This window comes from Hyperoodon ampullatus, assembly GCF_949752795.1.
Source record: "Hyperoodon ampullatus genome assembly, chromosome: 14".
In the NCBI taxonomy this organism is placed as follows: Eukaryota; Metazoa; Chordata; class Mammalia; order Artiodactyla; family Ziphiidae; genus Hyperoodon; species Hyperoodon ampullatus.
This window is the reverse complement of record NC_136927.1, coordinates 58,975,664-58,992,596: the sequence shown is the minus strand read 5'-3', so window position 1 is coordinate 58,992,596 and position 16,933 is coordinate 58,975,664. Positions and strand designations below refer to the sequence as shown.

At 39.4% G+C, this 16,933-nt stretch overlaps 1 protein-coding gene across 1 annotated transcript in view; it reads left to right on the top strand.

Moving 5' to 3' along the window:
- The window catches only part of ATRN (attractin), a gene marked incomplete at both ends in the record, with an annotated part of 171,753 nt that overhangs the window by 30,111 nt on the left and 124,709 nt on the right, over positions 1-16,933 (top strand). Inside the window, 2 exons of the mRNA XM_079718684.1 lie at positions 10,974-11,057; positions 14,039-14,152. Coding sequence (XP_079574810.1) covers positions 10,974-11,057; positions 14,039-14,152 — 198 coding nt within the window. The remainder of the gene's footprint in view (positions 1-10,973; positions 11,058-14,038; positions 14,153-16,933) is intronic.

The following is a 16,933-nucleotide window of genomic DNA, read 5'->3' as shown; positions in this document are numbered from 1 at the left end:
GTAGTGCTGTATGTCAATTGTATCTCAATAAAGTTGGAAGAAAACAAAAGATTAAATGCAAAAAAAAGATAAAGAGGGAGTCATCAGCTACTTCAGATGTGTAGGAGAGTGAAGTAAGAAGGGATCTGAGAATGAAATTAGAAGGAATCTGAGAATTTACTCCTCTATACCTTAACAGAAGGATTTCAGAGGAGGAGTGAGGGTTAGACCCCAATGGAATGGGGTTAAGAAATTACAAGGTAAGAGTATTGTCAGCGAGAGTAGATAATTCTTTGTGGTTTTTTTCTTTGTTTGTTTTTTGGTTTGTTTGGGGTTTTTTTTGGCTGTACTGTGCAGCTTGCAGGATCTTATTTCCCATACCAGGGATTGAACCCACACCCTTGGCAGTGAAAGCATGGAGTCCTAAGCACTGGACCTCAGGGAATTCCCAACAGTAGATAATTCTTAAGAAGACCTTTGTTGCAAAAGTTAAAAAAAAAAAAAAGTAGGGAGTATCTTGAGAACATGAGAAGGGAGTTTTTTTTTTTTTTTTTTTTTTGCGGTATGTGGGCCTCTCACTGTTGTGGCCTCTCCCGTTGTGGAGCACAGGCTCCGGACGCACAGGCCCAGCGGCCATGGCTCACGGGCCTAGCCGCTCCGCGGCATGTGGGATCTTCCCAGACCGGGGCACGAACCCGTTTCCCCTGCATCGGCAGGCGGACGCTCAACCACTGCGCCACCAGGGAAGCCCGGGAGTTTGTTTTTTAAGAAGGGAATCCAACAGCTAGTCTATGCTTATCCAGTAGATAGAAAAAGTATAGCGTGGGGTTTAGAATTAGGTTTGTTCTGGTGAGGCCCTTGATTGAGTAGAGTTTTAGAATTCTGCACCCAGGTAGAGAGTGTGACCCTATCCATTGTAACTAGGGGTAAGGCAAAGTACCTGCATTTAGTAATGGTAAGAAAATAAAGGTCTCTCCTGATTTATTTCTTCTTTCCACAGCTATTTACTTTTTGTCATTAGGATGCCAGACACACTTCTAGGCACTAGAAATAATGAACAAAGCAGACAAAAGTCCTTGCTGTCATGAAATTTACATTCCACTGGTGGTAAATAGATGTGAAACAAGTGAAGTAATCAATTGATCATCAGCTAAAATTGAAGAGAGGGAAGAGGGTTTGGAAAGGTGAAAGATAAGGTATAACAGAGAATTGGCCAGGGAAATGAAAGGATTGATTGTCCCACAGTGCTGGGAACCTACTTGAGGTATGTGTTTATAAATGTAAAGTGAGACCAGTCAGCACAGTGTTGTGTCACTAGCCTTATTTAGCTGCCTGGTTTCATATACAGAGTAAGCAGAGAGTTGGATTCAGTCAGGTTTAGGGTTTGACATATGTATAACTGCAGTTTATTAAGATACCACTGAGTGTAAAATGCACCCTTATGTACTTCTAAGAAAGAAAAAACATTTAAACTATGAACTGCCATTGGTTTTACAATGCATCCTGATTTCTGAGCTGTTAAGAAAAACATGTTCATCTTGGAGTTGGTGAAATAAGTAGTCGGGATGCTTTTAGTTAGAAGCAACAAGAAAACCCAGACTCAGACGGCCTTTGACAATAGGGAGAAAGGACGTGGCAGTCTGAATGAGGCTTGCTTCCTTGGCTCTTCTAACTGCAAGCTCCCTGCTTCTCTTGAGCCAGCTTGCTTGGGGACCTATAGGAAACTATAACATAAACATTCTGTTGTGATTCTTCTAGACACAGAGAGCAGTGTAGCTGGGCCAGTATAGCAAGGTGCAAGGACCACAAAGCTGCAGATTTGGAAAGCAAGATGCTGCATCCATGGAGTGCAGTAGATCTTCCTGACTTGCACAGTCCAATATATTGCTGAAGGGGTATATTGCTGAGGCTGTGGGAATACTGGGAGACCTGAGAGCAGAGAAGATTTATACCTAGATGATGGAAGTGTAAGATGGTATAACCACTTAGGAAACAATTTGGCAGTTTCTTTAAATTTATGTGTATATCTATATTTTGATCCAATGATTCCTTTTTTATGTTTTTATCCAAGAGAAATGTCCACACAAAGGCTTGTGCACAAGTGTTCTTAACAGCTTTGTTCATAAGCGTCTATAACTACATAATCCAAGTGTCTATCAACAGGAAAATGGATAGACATGTTGTGGTATATTCATACAGTAGAATACTACACAGCAATAGGAAGGAACAAAATATTGATACACACTGTACTCAGAAACATGCTGATCGAAAGAAGCAAGGCACAAAAGTGTCTCTGCATGATTCCATTAAATCAGGTTCTATAAAATCAGGTTCTATAAATCAGGTCTGCAATGATAGAAACAAGATCAGCATTGAGAAGGATTACCTGCAAAGAGGTCTGAGGGAACTTTGGGGAGTGACAGAACTGTTTTATATCTTGTTTTGGGGTTTGTTTTTTTGCGGTACGCGGGCCTCTCACTGTTGTGGCCTCTCCCATTGCGGAGCACGGGCTCCGGATGCGCAGGCTCAGTGGCCATGGCTCACGGGCCCAGCCGCTCCGCGGCATGTGGGATCTTCCTGGATCGGGGCACGAACCCGTGTCCCCTGCATCGGCAGGCAGACTCTCAACCACTGCGCCACCAGGGAAGCACTTGTTTTGGGGTTTTATATGTGTATAAATTTGTCAAAACGTACCAAGTTGTACATTTATGATGGCTGCATTTTATTATATATAAATTGCTCCTCATTAAGGTTGATTTAAAAATTTGGTTGGAAGGAGTCAAATCAGTATAGCAGTCATTATGCTAAATGTGAATAGATTATACTGTGTCAGTAAAACTGTCAGACTAGTTTGAGAAACAAAACCTAACCACGTCCTGTTTAGAAGAAACAAACTTTTGCTCTCTACCCTTGACCTCACTGTGGCCCCCAGGTGTGCCATGTGCTTTCCAGGATCTATGGCAGAGTAGAAGGACATGACCTCCCCCTTTCTCATGGAAAAACCAAAATCGTGGCTTACTGCTGAACAACCACCGACAAAAAAATTTTGGAGTCTATCAAAAAAGATATCCTATATCCAAAAACAAAGAAGAAGCCAGACGAGATGGTAGGAGGGATGCAATCACGATAAAATCAAATCCCATACATGCCAGGTGGGCAACCCACAAACTGGAAAATAATTATATCACAGGGATGAAAGTTCCGAGCCCCACGTCAGGCTCCCCAGCCTGGCAGCCTGGTAATGGGAGTTGGAGCCCCCAGAGAATCTAGCTTTGAAGGCCGGCAGGGTTTGATCACAGGAATTCCACAGAAGTGGGGGAAACTGAAACTCCACACTTGGAGGGCATACACAGGGTCTGGTGCACGCCAGGACCCAGGGAAAAATGCAGTGACCTCATGAGAGACTGGGCTAGACTTACCTGACGGTATTGGAGGGATTCCTGCAGAGGCGGCAGGGGGCAGCTGTGACTCGCTGAGAGGACAAGAATATTGGCAGGGGCAGTTCTGGGTAGGACTCATAGGCGTGAGCCATCTTGGAGACTGCCACTTTCTCACCAAGACCTGGCCCCACCCAACAGCCTGTAGCCTCCAGTACTGGGATGCCTCAGGCCAAACAACCAACAAGGTGGGAACACAGCCCCACCCATCAGCAGACAGGTTGCTTAAAGTCTTCCTGAATAAACAGCTGCCCAATAAACACACCCCCTGACGTGGCCTTGCCCACCAGAGGAACAAGACCCAGCACCCAAGACCCATTGGGCAGCTACCAGTCCCTCCCACCAAGAAGCCTGCACAAGCCTCTTAGCGTCATCCAACATGGGGCAGACAGCAGAAGCAAGAAGAACTACAACTCTGCCATCTGCAGAATGGAAATCACAATCACAGAAAGTCACACAAAACGAGACAGCGGAGGAATATATCCCAGATGACGGAACGAGAGGAAAGCCCAGAAGAACAACGAAGTGAAGCAGAGGTAGGCAATCTACCTGAAAAAGAATTCGGAGTAATGATAGTAAAGATGATCCAAGACCGTGGGGAAAAAAAATGGAGACTCAGATGGAGAAGATACAAGAAATGTTTAACAAAAACCTAGAAGAACTAAACATACAAACAGATGAACAATACAATAACTGAAATGAAAAATACACTTGAATCAATAGCAGAATAACTGAGGCAGAAGAATGGATAAGTGAGCTGGAAGACAGAATGGTGGAAATCACTGCCATGGAACAGAATAAAGAAAAAAGAATGAAAAGAAATGAGGACAGTCTAAGAGACCTCTGGGACAACATTAATCACACCAACATTCTCATTATAGGGGTCCCAGAAAGAGAAGAGAGAGAAAGGACCTGAGAAAATATTTGAAGAGATAATAGTTGAAAACATCCCTAACATGGGAAAGGAAATAGTCACCCAAGTCCAGGAAGCACATAGTGTCCCAGGCAGGATAAACCCAAGGAGGAACACAGAGACACGTAGTAATCAAATTGACAAAAATTAAAGACAATATATTAAAAGTAACAAGGGGAAAGCAACAAATAATGTACGAGGGAATTCCCATAAGCTCATCAGCTGATTTCTCAGCAGAAACTCTGCAGGCCAGAAGGGAGTGGCACGATATATTTAAAGTTATGAAAGGGAAGAACCTACAACCAAGAATACTCTACCCAGCAAGGCTGTCACACAGACAACCAAAAGGTAAGAGAATTCAGCACCACCACAACAGCTTTGCAACAAATGCTAAAGGAACTTCTCTAAGCGGAAAAGAATAGGCCACAACTAGAAACAAGAATATTACAAATGGAAAAGCCCACCGGTAAAGGCAAACATATGTAAAGGTAAGAAATCATCTGCACACAAATATGATATCAAAACCAGCAATTGTGAGAAGAGGAGAGAACAAATACAGGATACTGGAAATACATTTGAAATTAAAAGACTTGCAACTTAAAACATCTCGTTTATATATAGACTGCTATATCAAAACCTCATGGTAACCACAAACCAAAAATCTACAATAGATACACACACAAAACAGAAAAAGGAATCTAAACACAACACTGAAGTTAGTCATCAAATCAAAGAGAAGGGAACAAGAGAGGAAGGGAAGATAAAAGACCTACAAAAACAAACCCAAAACAATTAACAAAATGGCAGTAAGAACATACATATTGATAATAACCTTAAATGTAAACGGATTAAATGCTCCATCCAAAAGACGTAGACTGGATGAATGGATACAAAAACAAGACCCTTTTACTGTCTACAAGAGACCCATTTCAGGTCTATGGACTGAAAGTGAGGGGATGGAAAATGTATTACACACAAGCAGAAACGAAAGTTGGAGTAGCAATACTTACTTCAGACAAAAAAGACTTTAAAATAAAGAATGTTACAAGAGGCAAAGGACACTACATAATGATCCAAGGAGAAGATATAACAATTGTAAATATATATGCATCCTATATAAGAGCACCTCGATATATAAGGCAAATACTAACATCCACAAAAGGAGAAATTGACAGTAACACAATAATAGTGGGGGACTTTAACACCCCAGTTTCATCAGTGGACAGATCATCCAGACAGGAAATCAGTAATGAAACATAGGCCTTAAATGACACATTAGATCAGATGGACTTAATTGATATTTATAGAGCATTCCATCCAAAAGCAGCAGAATACACATTCTTCTCAAGTGCACGTGGAACATTTGCCTGGATTGATCATATGCTGGGCCACAAAATGAACCTTGGTAAATTTAAGAAAATTGAAATCATAGTAAACATCTTTTCTGACCACACACTATGAGAGTGGAAATCAACCATAAGAAAAAAAAACAAACACAAACACGTGGAGGCTAAAGAGTATTACTATAAAACCAGTGGATCACTGAGGAAATCAGAGTAAATAAAAAATACCTAGGGACAAATGAAAATGAAAGCAGGACGATCCAAAACCTATGGGATGCAGCAAAAGCAGTTCTAAGAGGCAAGTTTATAGCAATACAGTCTTACCTCAGGAAACAAAAAAATCTTAAATAAACAATCTAACCTTATACCTAAAGCAAATAGAGAAAGAAGAACAATCAAAACCCAAAGTTAGTAGAAGGAAAGAAATCATAAAGATCAGAGCAGAAATAAATGAAATAGAGATGAAGAAAGCAATAGAAAAGATCAATGAAACTAAAAGTTGGTTCTTTGAAAAGGTAAACAAAATTGATAAACCTTTAGCCAGACTCATCAAGGAAAAGAGGGAGAGGGCTCAAATACAAATGACACCACAGAAATACAAAGGATCATAAGCAACCAATAAAATGGACAACCTAGAAGAAATGGACAAATTCTTAGGTATAATCTTCCACGACTGAACATGGAAGACATAGAAAACATGAATAGACCAATCACAAGTACTGAAATTGAAACTGTGATTTAAAAACTTCCAGCAAACAAAACTTCCAAAAAACAAAAGTCCATGACCAGATAGCTTCACAGGCAAATTCTGTCAAACATTTAGAGAAGAGTTAACACCTATCCTTCTGAGACTATGGCCAAAAATCACAGAGGAAGGAACACTCCCAAATTCATTCTGTGAGACCACCATCACCCTGATACCAAAACCAGACAAAGATACCACACAAAAAATTACAGGCCAATATCACTGCTGAACCTAGACGCAAAAATCCTCAACAGAATACAAGCAAACCAAATCCAACAGTACATTCAAACAATCATACACCATGATCAAGTGGGATATAGCCCAGGGATGCAAGGATTTTTCAATATCTGCAAATCAGTCATTGTGATACATTACATCAACAAATTGAAGAATAAAAACCATATGATCATCTCAGTAGATGCAGAAAAAGGTTTGGACAAAATTCAACACCCATTTATGATAAAAACTCTCCAGAAAGTTGTAATAGAGGGAACATATCTCAACATAATAAAGGCCATATATGACAAACCTACAGCTAACATCATACTCAGTGGTGAAAAGGTGAAAGCATTTCCTCTAAGATCAGGAACAAGACAAAGATGTCCACCCTTGCCACTTTTATTCAACCTAGTGTTGGAAGTCCTAGCCACGGTGATCAGAGAAGAAAAAGAAATAAAGGGAATCCAAATTGGAAAAGAAGAAATAAAACTCATTGTTGGCAGACGATATGATACTATACGTAGAAAATCCTAAAGATGCTACCAGAAAACTACTAGAGTTCATCAATGAATTTGGTAAAGTTGCAGGATACAAAATTAATACACAGAAATCTTTTGCATTTCTATACACTAACAAGGAAAGACCAGAAAGAGAAATTAAAGAAACAACCCTATTTACCATTGCATCAAAAAGTGTAAAATACCTAGGAATAAACCTATCTAAGGAGACAAAAGATCTGTACTCCAAAAACTATGACAGTGAAGAAAGAAATCAAAGATGACACAAACAGAAAGATATACCATGTTCTTGGATTGGGAAAATCGATATTGTCAAAATGACTATACTACCCAAGGCGATCTACAGATTCAATGCAATCCCTATCAAATTACCAATGACATTTTTCACAGAAGTAGAACAAAAAATCTAAAAATTTGTATGGAGACACAAAAGAGGCAAAGCAATCTTGAGAAAGAAAGACGGAGATGGAGGCATCAGGTTCCATGACTTCTGACTATACGACAAAGCTACAGTAATCAAAACGGTATGGGGACTTCCCTGGTATCTCAGTGGTTAAGAATCCGCCTGCCAATGCAGGGGACACGGGTTTGAGCACTGGTCCGGGAGGATCCCACATGCCACAGAGCAACTGGGCCCGTGCGCCACAACTACTGATCCTGTGCTCTAGAGCCCGTGAGCCACAACTGCTGAGCCCGTGTGCCACAACTATTGAAGCCCGTGTGCCTGGAGCCCGTGCTCCACAGCAGGAGAAGCCACCTCAGTGAGAAGCCTGCGCGCAGCAACGAAGACCCAACGCAGCCAAAAATAAAAAATAAACTAAAATATATATATATGTATATAAAAAAGTTACCATTAAAAAAAAACAGTATGGTATTGGCACAAAAACAGAAATATAGATCAGCGGAACAGGATGGAAATTCTGTTAAATGTTAAATGTTTATCTTGGTGGGGAGAAGGGGTGGAGTGCTTGGGGAGATCAGTGGAAAAGGGAGAATTGTCCTTTAGTTGACCCAGAAAAGCCTGTCTGATCATATCTATTCATTATCTGTAAAATTATGTAAATGTGTATGTTTAAAGATATGAAGTAAATATTCAAAATTGACCTATATTTTCTCCAAAAGGGATGCAGATTTGCAAATACCTGAACATGTCCATGTGAAGTCTGTAGAAATTCTTAGAAACAAAAGAAGCATAGTAGAAAGCCACAAAACTGTTAGAACTACTGGGAAATTTATTTACCTGTAAACCTGGGGTGGTCTCTGTGCTTGTTTGGTGTGGCTCTTCAGGGACCTTTGCACTCCTTTGATTTGTCATCCTTGGTGTTGGCTTTGTGTTTAGGCTCCATAGCTTGATGGCTGAAGTAAAATCCAAACATAGCAAAGTCCAGAGGAAGAAGAATGGTCTCTTTGGATGTCTGTCTGTCATAGGCTGGGTTTCTTGGAAGCATTTTCTGAGATGGAGTTTGGGATACAAGTTAGTTATAATTATAACATCTGTGAGAGGAAGGGGCAGGAAGCAGAACTGGGCAAAGGAAGAAGTTGAGCTTCAATGCAGGCCTGACAAAGGAGAGTTCTGGAGTAAGGATTGCCTGCCAGAGTTGTCCCATGTTAGACTGAAAAATGCCCACCCTTGGCTGTGCTGGGAAGGGCATGACCTGGGGCAAGGCAGCTCCAATGGAACTGACAGCTGGATGCTGTCTGTTGACCACACTCATTTCTGCAGCTGGCAACAAGTCTTTTCTTGAAGAGGAGATCTAGGTGTCGTAGCTAGGAGTGAGGAAATATTTCCTAGAAACCCTCCATCAGACTTCCCCTCACATCTAAGATTAGATTACATGCTGTGACAGAAGTAGTAGTCTTTTCTCTAGTAAAGAGTCCTGATTTTTCACTGAGTATATGGTCATCTGGGATAATGGCTATATTTCTCAGCCTCCCTGTACATTTAGGTATGTCTAATTTTTGGCTAGGGGGTAAGTTGAATTGTCATGTTTGACTTAGAGGGCAGGGGTATGTACCTTGTTTTCTTTCAACTCCTTCCTGCTGTGTAGAATACGGAAATAACTGGAGTTTGTGCAGCCATCTTGGATTATGAGGTGGAAGCACATGTTGAGTATGACAGAGCAACAAGATAGCAGAACATTAATTAGCTCCCTGATGATCATAGAAATGCTTTATGTGCTCCAGGTTGCTTATGTTTGGGCTTTATATCTTGGTTTAAGCCATTACTATTTAGGTTTTTCTGTCAGTTGTGTTAGAACTTAATCTTAACTAATACACATTTCTAATTGGCAAGGGGCACAGGAAACCATGATTGGCTTAGAGTAATATTTTGGGAATGGAATGGATGTTGGGGAGTAAGACACAGAGACATTTATATCAGGCAAGTACAGCAGAGAGAGAGAGAATGCAAAGAAGTTGAGAGATTTGCAGGGGATGATAATTGTGATGGACCCTGGAATCATACCTAGGTAAGTGAGAAAGTGAAATGTGTGAGTGATGAACATAAAGAAGTGATAGTTGTGTGGATTGGAGGTCAGGGCTGAAGATTCATTGGAGAGGGGGAACTAGGCTAAATGAAGTAGAGAGAGCAGAGATGGTGGTCAGAGTGTAGGTCGCTTTAAATGGAGATTTTATGGTAGAGCTTTCACTCCTAACAGCAGGGCTGAAAAGAGTGGGTAACTAAAGTGGGGTAGAGGAAAAAATCGTTAATGGTGAAGTTAAGAAATGGAGAGGCTGGGCTTTGGATGGAACATCTTGGATGTGGCTGAATGGAAGGCAATGAGCTAGATGCTGATATCTCGAGTGGGTGGAGAGGAGTAATTGGGATGTCAGTAGATAACTCAGAAAGTAAAGGAGGCAGATCCAGAAGAGAGCATTTGTTTCAGGAGGGCTGACATTGTTGATGGAAGAGGGAGGAAAAGTGATCTGGAAACAGCAAAGAGGAAAGAAATAGCATCGTTAAATATTAAAAATTTCTACATTTCTAGTATATATTTCTACAATATATACTGGACATAAACTGAGAAAATATGTTTATAGTACATTTACCATACAAATGGGAGCTTCTTAATATAAATAGAGCTCTTAAACATTATTTTGAAAAAGATAACTTGGTAGCAAAGTGAGTAAAGAATATTGAGTCTTAATTTGCAAAGGAGAAAATGTAAATGACCAAAACACATGAGAATCTTCATACATTAGGGTTAGTACTAGTAAAAATATTAATGAGATACTAAGATGTGCCTGTCATATTGGCAAGACCTAAAAATATTGATAAACTTCAAGCTTGGCATGTGTGTGGGAAGTCAGGTGCTGATGTGCACTGCTCACAGAGTGTGGTAGATTGCCACTTCAGAGGAAGCAACTAAATGGCTGTGGTGGGTCTGTTGTGTGTTGTGGATTGATGTGCTTGCGCATCATAGTTATGCTGGCCACAGCGTTATTTATTGCATTTACATATTTTACTTGTAAAATGTGTAACTGTTTGGCCTTGTTTTTTAAAAACCAACTGATATTTATAAGTAACTTCTTGTGGCCATTTTTATGGAAACAAAGTGTGATTTTCCCATCTCAGCTAGAAAGATGTATGTTTTTGTTCATTCCTGTTGTTTTTAATGTATTTGTATCCCCTTTTCTTAAGTATATGGCATGAATTTGTTTCATCCAGATTTGTGTAATCTGCGTATAACTATCCAGTCTTTTTCTTCTGGTCATAGTATGCATCAGTGTACCCACTTGGATTGTATTGAGAATTAAGAAAGATATTATTAATATATGAAATTTTGATGGATTAAATTTTTTTTATTTTTTGAATTACAGACTAACTGGATCTTCTGGGTTTATAACAGATGGACCTGGAAATTATAAATATAAAACAAAGTGCACATGGCTCATTGAAGGACAGTAAGTAGTAATGGCTAATGTAATTTTTTTTTTCCAGGATAGAGCTCATTGTGAGATTACTTTTCCAACATGGAAAATTAACAATCTGTGGCAACTGAAAATATTTTTTATTTGGTAACCTTTACTTTGACAAGTGAATTTGATTTTCTTATTTTTCTTAATCTTCAATGTTAATTGAAAAAAACTTATGTGTTGATTTGCAAATGAATTATACACACCAGAAATTTGTATGTTTTCAGTTGTAATAGTTAAAAAACTGTTACAATATTTTATTATGGTTGAGGTATATGAAGAAAATTAGACTTCACTTGAATATGTAGTAGGGAAGGGAAGAGATTTTAATAGGCCTATTTATTTATTTATTTACTATTTTTAGTGATTTAACATATGCAAGTTTATTTCTTCCTCACATAACAGTTCCAAGGCAGGTGTTCCTGGTCAGCAGGAAGCTTTCTTCCCATTGGTAGTAGGACCCAGGCTCTGCCATTCATTCATTAGCTTCACTGTTTGCTAACTGCATCCAGCAGGAGGGGAAGGAGGAAGTACGGAGAAAGCAGACCTGCTTCTTAAAAGCTTCTTGCAGAAAGTGTCACATGCATTCACTTGCATTGCAACCATTAATAACCCTTTAAAATAATTGTGGACAGTCTGGAAGACTGGACCAAAACTGGACAAGTGGTAATTTCTTAAAACTAAATTGCAGTGTGGAATCTGAAATGATCCTAATGAACTTTTAGAACTTGTTAAGTTAAAACTGGTTTTCTATGGGACTTCCCTGGCGGTTCAGTGGTTATACTCCATGCTTCCACTGCAGGGGGCATGGGTTGGGAACTAAGATCCCACATGCCGCATGGCATGGCCAAAAATATATATATATATATATATTAAAAAAATTTTTTTTAATTGGTTTTCTTGTACTTTAAATAGATCTTTAACCCATACATGATTTTGTAACATTTGGAAAATATTGGTTCACTGAATTATGCAGGTCTTCCAGGTGTCGATATATTTCATTATATGAAATTTAAAACATCACCTTAGTTAAAAATCACCATCAATCTCATCAGAAAATTTTAAGTATTGGGAAGTTGTATCTGGGTGGTAGGTACAAATTTTCCAAAACTCATTATTGCTTGAAAGCTTATATTTTCTTTGGCAACAAATACAGGCTTGCTTTGTTCATTTTCACGAAAATATCTACCAGATATCCAAGTCTAAATAACCATAGTTTTTACCTCTTGGACCTCCTAAAAGGGCCTCAGGGACCCTGGCATTGTGTGGACCATACTCTGAGAACTGCTGCTCTAAGGAGCTGTCTGCCCTTGCCCTTTCTACCAGTTCACTCCCATCTGATGTCCTTCTCCACTGTTGCTCTGAGTATGCTGTCAGTGGTTGCTCCACCTCAGCCTAAGCATAAAACTAAGCAAAAAACTTCAAATCCTCCATTTCCTTATCCACATATTCAGCCTGTCAGTAAGTTCTATCAGTTTTCCCCTCTAGAATATCTCCCCAGTCCTCTTCATCTTCAGCTCTACAGTTATTTTAAGAACCACCAACCATCCTCTCTTTCCTGGGCCACTGTAATAGCCTTGAAATTGGCCTCCAGTGTTTACCTTTGCCCCTTGCCCACCTCTCACTCACTTCTTATCTTATTCCTTCTGTTTGCTATGTTTCAGACATGCTGATTTTCTTCATGTTGCTTGGACACATCAACTTCTAAAGTCTAGGACTTTAAGGCTGTTATTCTCTCTGCCTGAAACATTGTCCCCCCAGGCTTTTCACGTGGCTTATCTCTCGCCATTCTAATCTTTTCCAAAACTTTCTGGGGTATCACATGGCTTATCTCTCGCCATTCTAATCTTTTCCAAAATTTTCTGGGGTATCTCCCCACCACCTGTTGTACTACTACATCGCATTCCTTTAATTTCTTCCCAGTATTCATCACAATGTGCGTTAACTTGTTTATGTATTTATTTAATTGTTTGGTTAGAGATTTTAGTTAGACAAGAAGTATGGGGTAGATGAAAGGTTCAGGCTGGAGACATATAGTTAGGAATCACCAGGATATAGATGGTGTTGATATTACCAAGAACTTTTGGAGTAGAGTCTTTGGCCTAAAGCCAGGTTGGAGAGTGAAAAGGTGAGTGGGATGTGAGGAAATGGAGAAAACCAAAGTCTTCTGTGGAGTTTCAGAGGAGAAAGGGATAGGTCTGATAGTAGCTGGAAGGAGAGTTGGGATTTAAAGTTTTTTGTGTTTTGTTGTTTTTTGTAAAATATGTGATACTTAAAGAGATTTAAGTGTGGACTTGGAAGTTTTAGATGAGAGGGAGATGTTAAATATTTGAGAGATGGAAGGAAAAGTAGGTAGATATATCTATTTTAGAAAGTGGAAATTTGAGAAATTTTTGTCTGAGTGCTGAGCATAAGCAGGGAGATGGGACTGGGTGGTCTGAAATAGAAATTGAGAACTAGTAGTAGGACTGCTGGCAGAATCGAAGCACCAGTACTGGAACCAGCCTACCCAGTGTTGTGACTTTCTCCAGCATGGCTTAGTTTTCTCTAGATTCAGTCTAGGTCAAAGCAGATAACTGGTTTTCTCTAGACCAGGGCTTCTTCCAGGGAGTTCCATGAAAAGGCAGAGGGGCAGGCAAGTTTAGAGGATTGGCAGGTGTGTTTGTAAGATGCTGTAGTATGAAATCTTAAGTTGAATAAGAAAGGCTGATGGATTGGTAAAGAATGGCCACTGTTATAGACTATAAGGCCCAAAGATGCATAGACCGTGTCTATTTTGTTTACCATTGCATATTTAGTGGTCTCTTGCACATAGAAAGTACTAAGGAAATCTTTGACAAGTGAAGGAGTACTGATTACATACTATTAATTTCTTCTCTCTATATAAATTCTTTAAAAATCTATATTTTTTCTCAAATGTTTTATAGTGATTATGATTATTATAAATTACTTTTTTCTGTTCTTTTCAGGCCAAATAGAATAATGAGACTTCGTTTCAAGCATTTTGCTACAGAGTGTAGTTGGGACCATTTATATGTTTATGATGGGGACTCAATTTACGCACCCCTAGTTGCTGCCTTTAGGTAAGCTCAGTCATATAAATACTGATTAACCATTGTTTGATTTCTGGATTCATGTATCTCCTAGATTGTATTTTTACTGGATTCACCTTTTTTATCACTTAAAACATTTACTTCATGGAAAGAGTACTAGTTATGGAGTCCTATCACTTGTGTGCTAGTCCTAATTTGGTTTCCTGTAGCTTCTGGGTAAGTTTTTGGGCAGAGTACTTGACCTCTCTTTTTAGTTTCCTGATCTATAAAATTGTGATAGTAGTATCAAATTTACCTACTTCTTGTGGTGGTGGTGAAGTTTACATCTAAAAATGTTTTGTGAGTAATATATCGAATATAATACTTCTGTGAAAAATTAAATCAGGAACCATGTTCATCTTGATCCTTGTTGTGTTCTTCATTGCATAGGCATTTAGGAGTTATTTGTTGAATTCAGATATAGCTCTGTGTGTGTGTGTGTGTGTGTGTGTGTGTGTGTGTGTGTGTGATGTGTAATTATGTATATACCTTAATATGGGTGAGGGAGAAGTTTTGGAAGAGTATACGTAAAATGAACAGTGGTTACCTGTGGAGAATGAGGAACATTCCAGTTATGTGTTGTGATTTTTTTTCTACAGTATATTCTGTGTTTGTTGTTAAACAGCTTAACACCAAATACATGGGGTGCTCTGAATTGTTTTGACATTTTACTTTTTATTCACAGTAAGTAGCTGTGTTGTTTATTATATTTTTGACCACATGCAAATTCAAAACTGTTCTATTTTTCTTCCTTTTACTTGATAGAGGATTTTTAAAATATATTTTTTCTAAAGTGCATATCCTTAGAGAGTCATAGTTGTCAGCTGACTTTCTGGATTTCTTTCCCTCAAATATTTGATTTCCCTGACTTTAAAAGAAATCAATTTAACAGATATTTTTTGTATTCCTCACATGGGGCTGGTTGATGTCTCTTGTGGGTGAGGAGATAACAGAGAGTGAACAGAACATGAGGAGGCAAAGGACAGCTGAGATCAGGGGACCAATGTGCCCTTGTATTTCTCCACTCCCTTTGGCTTAGATATCTCTGCAACATGTCTTTGAACTGAGAACCAAGGCCATTTTCTGGGTTTTAGAGATTCACATAGAGGGCCAAAGAACAGGGTGGATAGGCCATGCTAAGCATCAAAATGTCATTGGCTACATGTTGGGCATATACATCTTTATGCCAGAATTTGACTCATACCTTGTCTTATAGCAAGAGGCACCCCAAACTTTAACACAGCACAAAAACTATCTGTAGTATGATATTATCATGATAATAGTACTTGTTGGAGGTTTACTTGATACTGCATTTGTTAATCAAAACTCCCCTCTTTATGTGCCAGGCACTTTGAATCAGCTTGCCATAGCCCTGTGGGAACATCTGCCAAGAGGGTATGCATAACCCTGTAGTTCACCCAGACTGTGTATTTAATGAGCAGACATGTGAACCAACAGTGACCATAAAACAAGCAGAAGGGTATAACTGTTTTAGTCAGTGACTTTTGAGAGAAGCCACAGTATATGTACAGACAACAGGAGGGTTTTTAAGCTTCTATAAAAAAGTTTATTTACTGAAATGTATAAATTAATGCATTGATTGTGTTAAAATTTAACCTATGACATAATTGAGTGTGCATTTTCTAAAATCATAGTGAGATAATGTATGTTTAATAATTGAAATTTACCTGAAACACAGAACCCCTGAAGCACTGATGTGCAGAAGAATTTGAAAATAACTGTTTAGGTCATAAGGCAGTGTCACAAGATGGGGAGCTGAGGAGTGCTGTTGGGTCAGGAGGACTTTGGATAGGGGAATCAACCCAGTGGTGATGTGCTGGGGGCCCAGAGTGGAGTGAGCCTGGCAGCAGATAGTTCAGCCAAATAAAGAAAAAGAGAGCCACACAGGATTCAGAAGATTTGGACTTTTAATCTGCGTTCTGCCCAAGGCTCTGCATGAGTCTGAATAGTTCATTTAAGCACTCTAGTCCTCATCTTCTGAAGCCTAAAATGAAGGTGTTGTACTGTGTTTTCTCTGGGTGTATTGCAGTCCATGAAGTTTAATTTGACTCTGAACTGGTTGATCACATTATCTTTTATGTGCTGAAATTCTGAATAAAATTTGTTTAACAAACAGAGTTCCATTACTGGACACATTTGAGAACCGCTAGAGCAAGTCTCTTCCAGCTGCACAACATTGTGACTTTGTGGTGCATTCACTTCAACAAATGCATAAGTGCAGCACCTTTGTGGAGCATCTGCTCGCTCTGCTCAGATCTGTTGGTAGGGAGATGCAGAGGTGGTAGTGGTGATAGAGCAGGGAGAATAGTTTTCCTCTCTGAGGAAATTCTTATTCCTTTTAGAGGTTTTTGTTGTTGTTATTTTTAAGAAAGTCAAATACTGATGAGGCATTTGTTTAGGCTGTGATGCAGAGCTGTTAGAGGAAGTCTTGTGAAAGTGGGAGTCAGCCTGTCCAGCACCCCATGGAAATCGTGGTCAGTTTGTGGCAGGTAATCAAAGGCAGGCACCTCTTTTGTGGCTATGGACCCTCCTTTACCACTCAGAAGTATAGATGCTGTTTGGACCCATCCCCAGGCTCCTAACCCTGACTTTAAAAATCTGGCTTACCTTCCACATCTGACTGTCCTTGCATGTATAGTTTTGCAAGGAGACAGGTGTGTCAAACTAAGGATTTGCCAACTATGTAAACTTACGTAGTATAGTTGGCAAAGTCAGACTGTGCCCCAGGTGTGTTCAGAGAGCCCATATCTG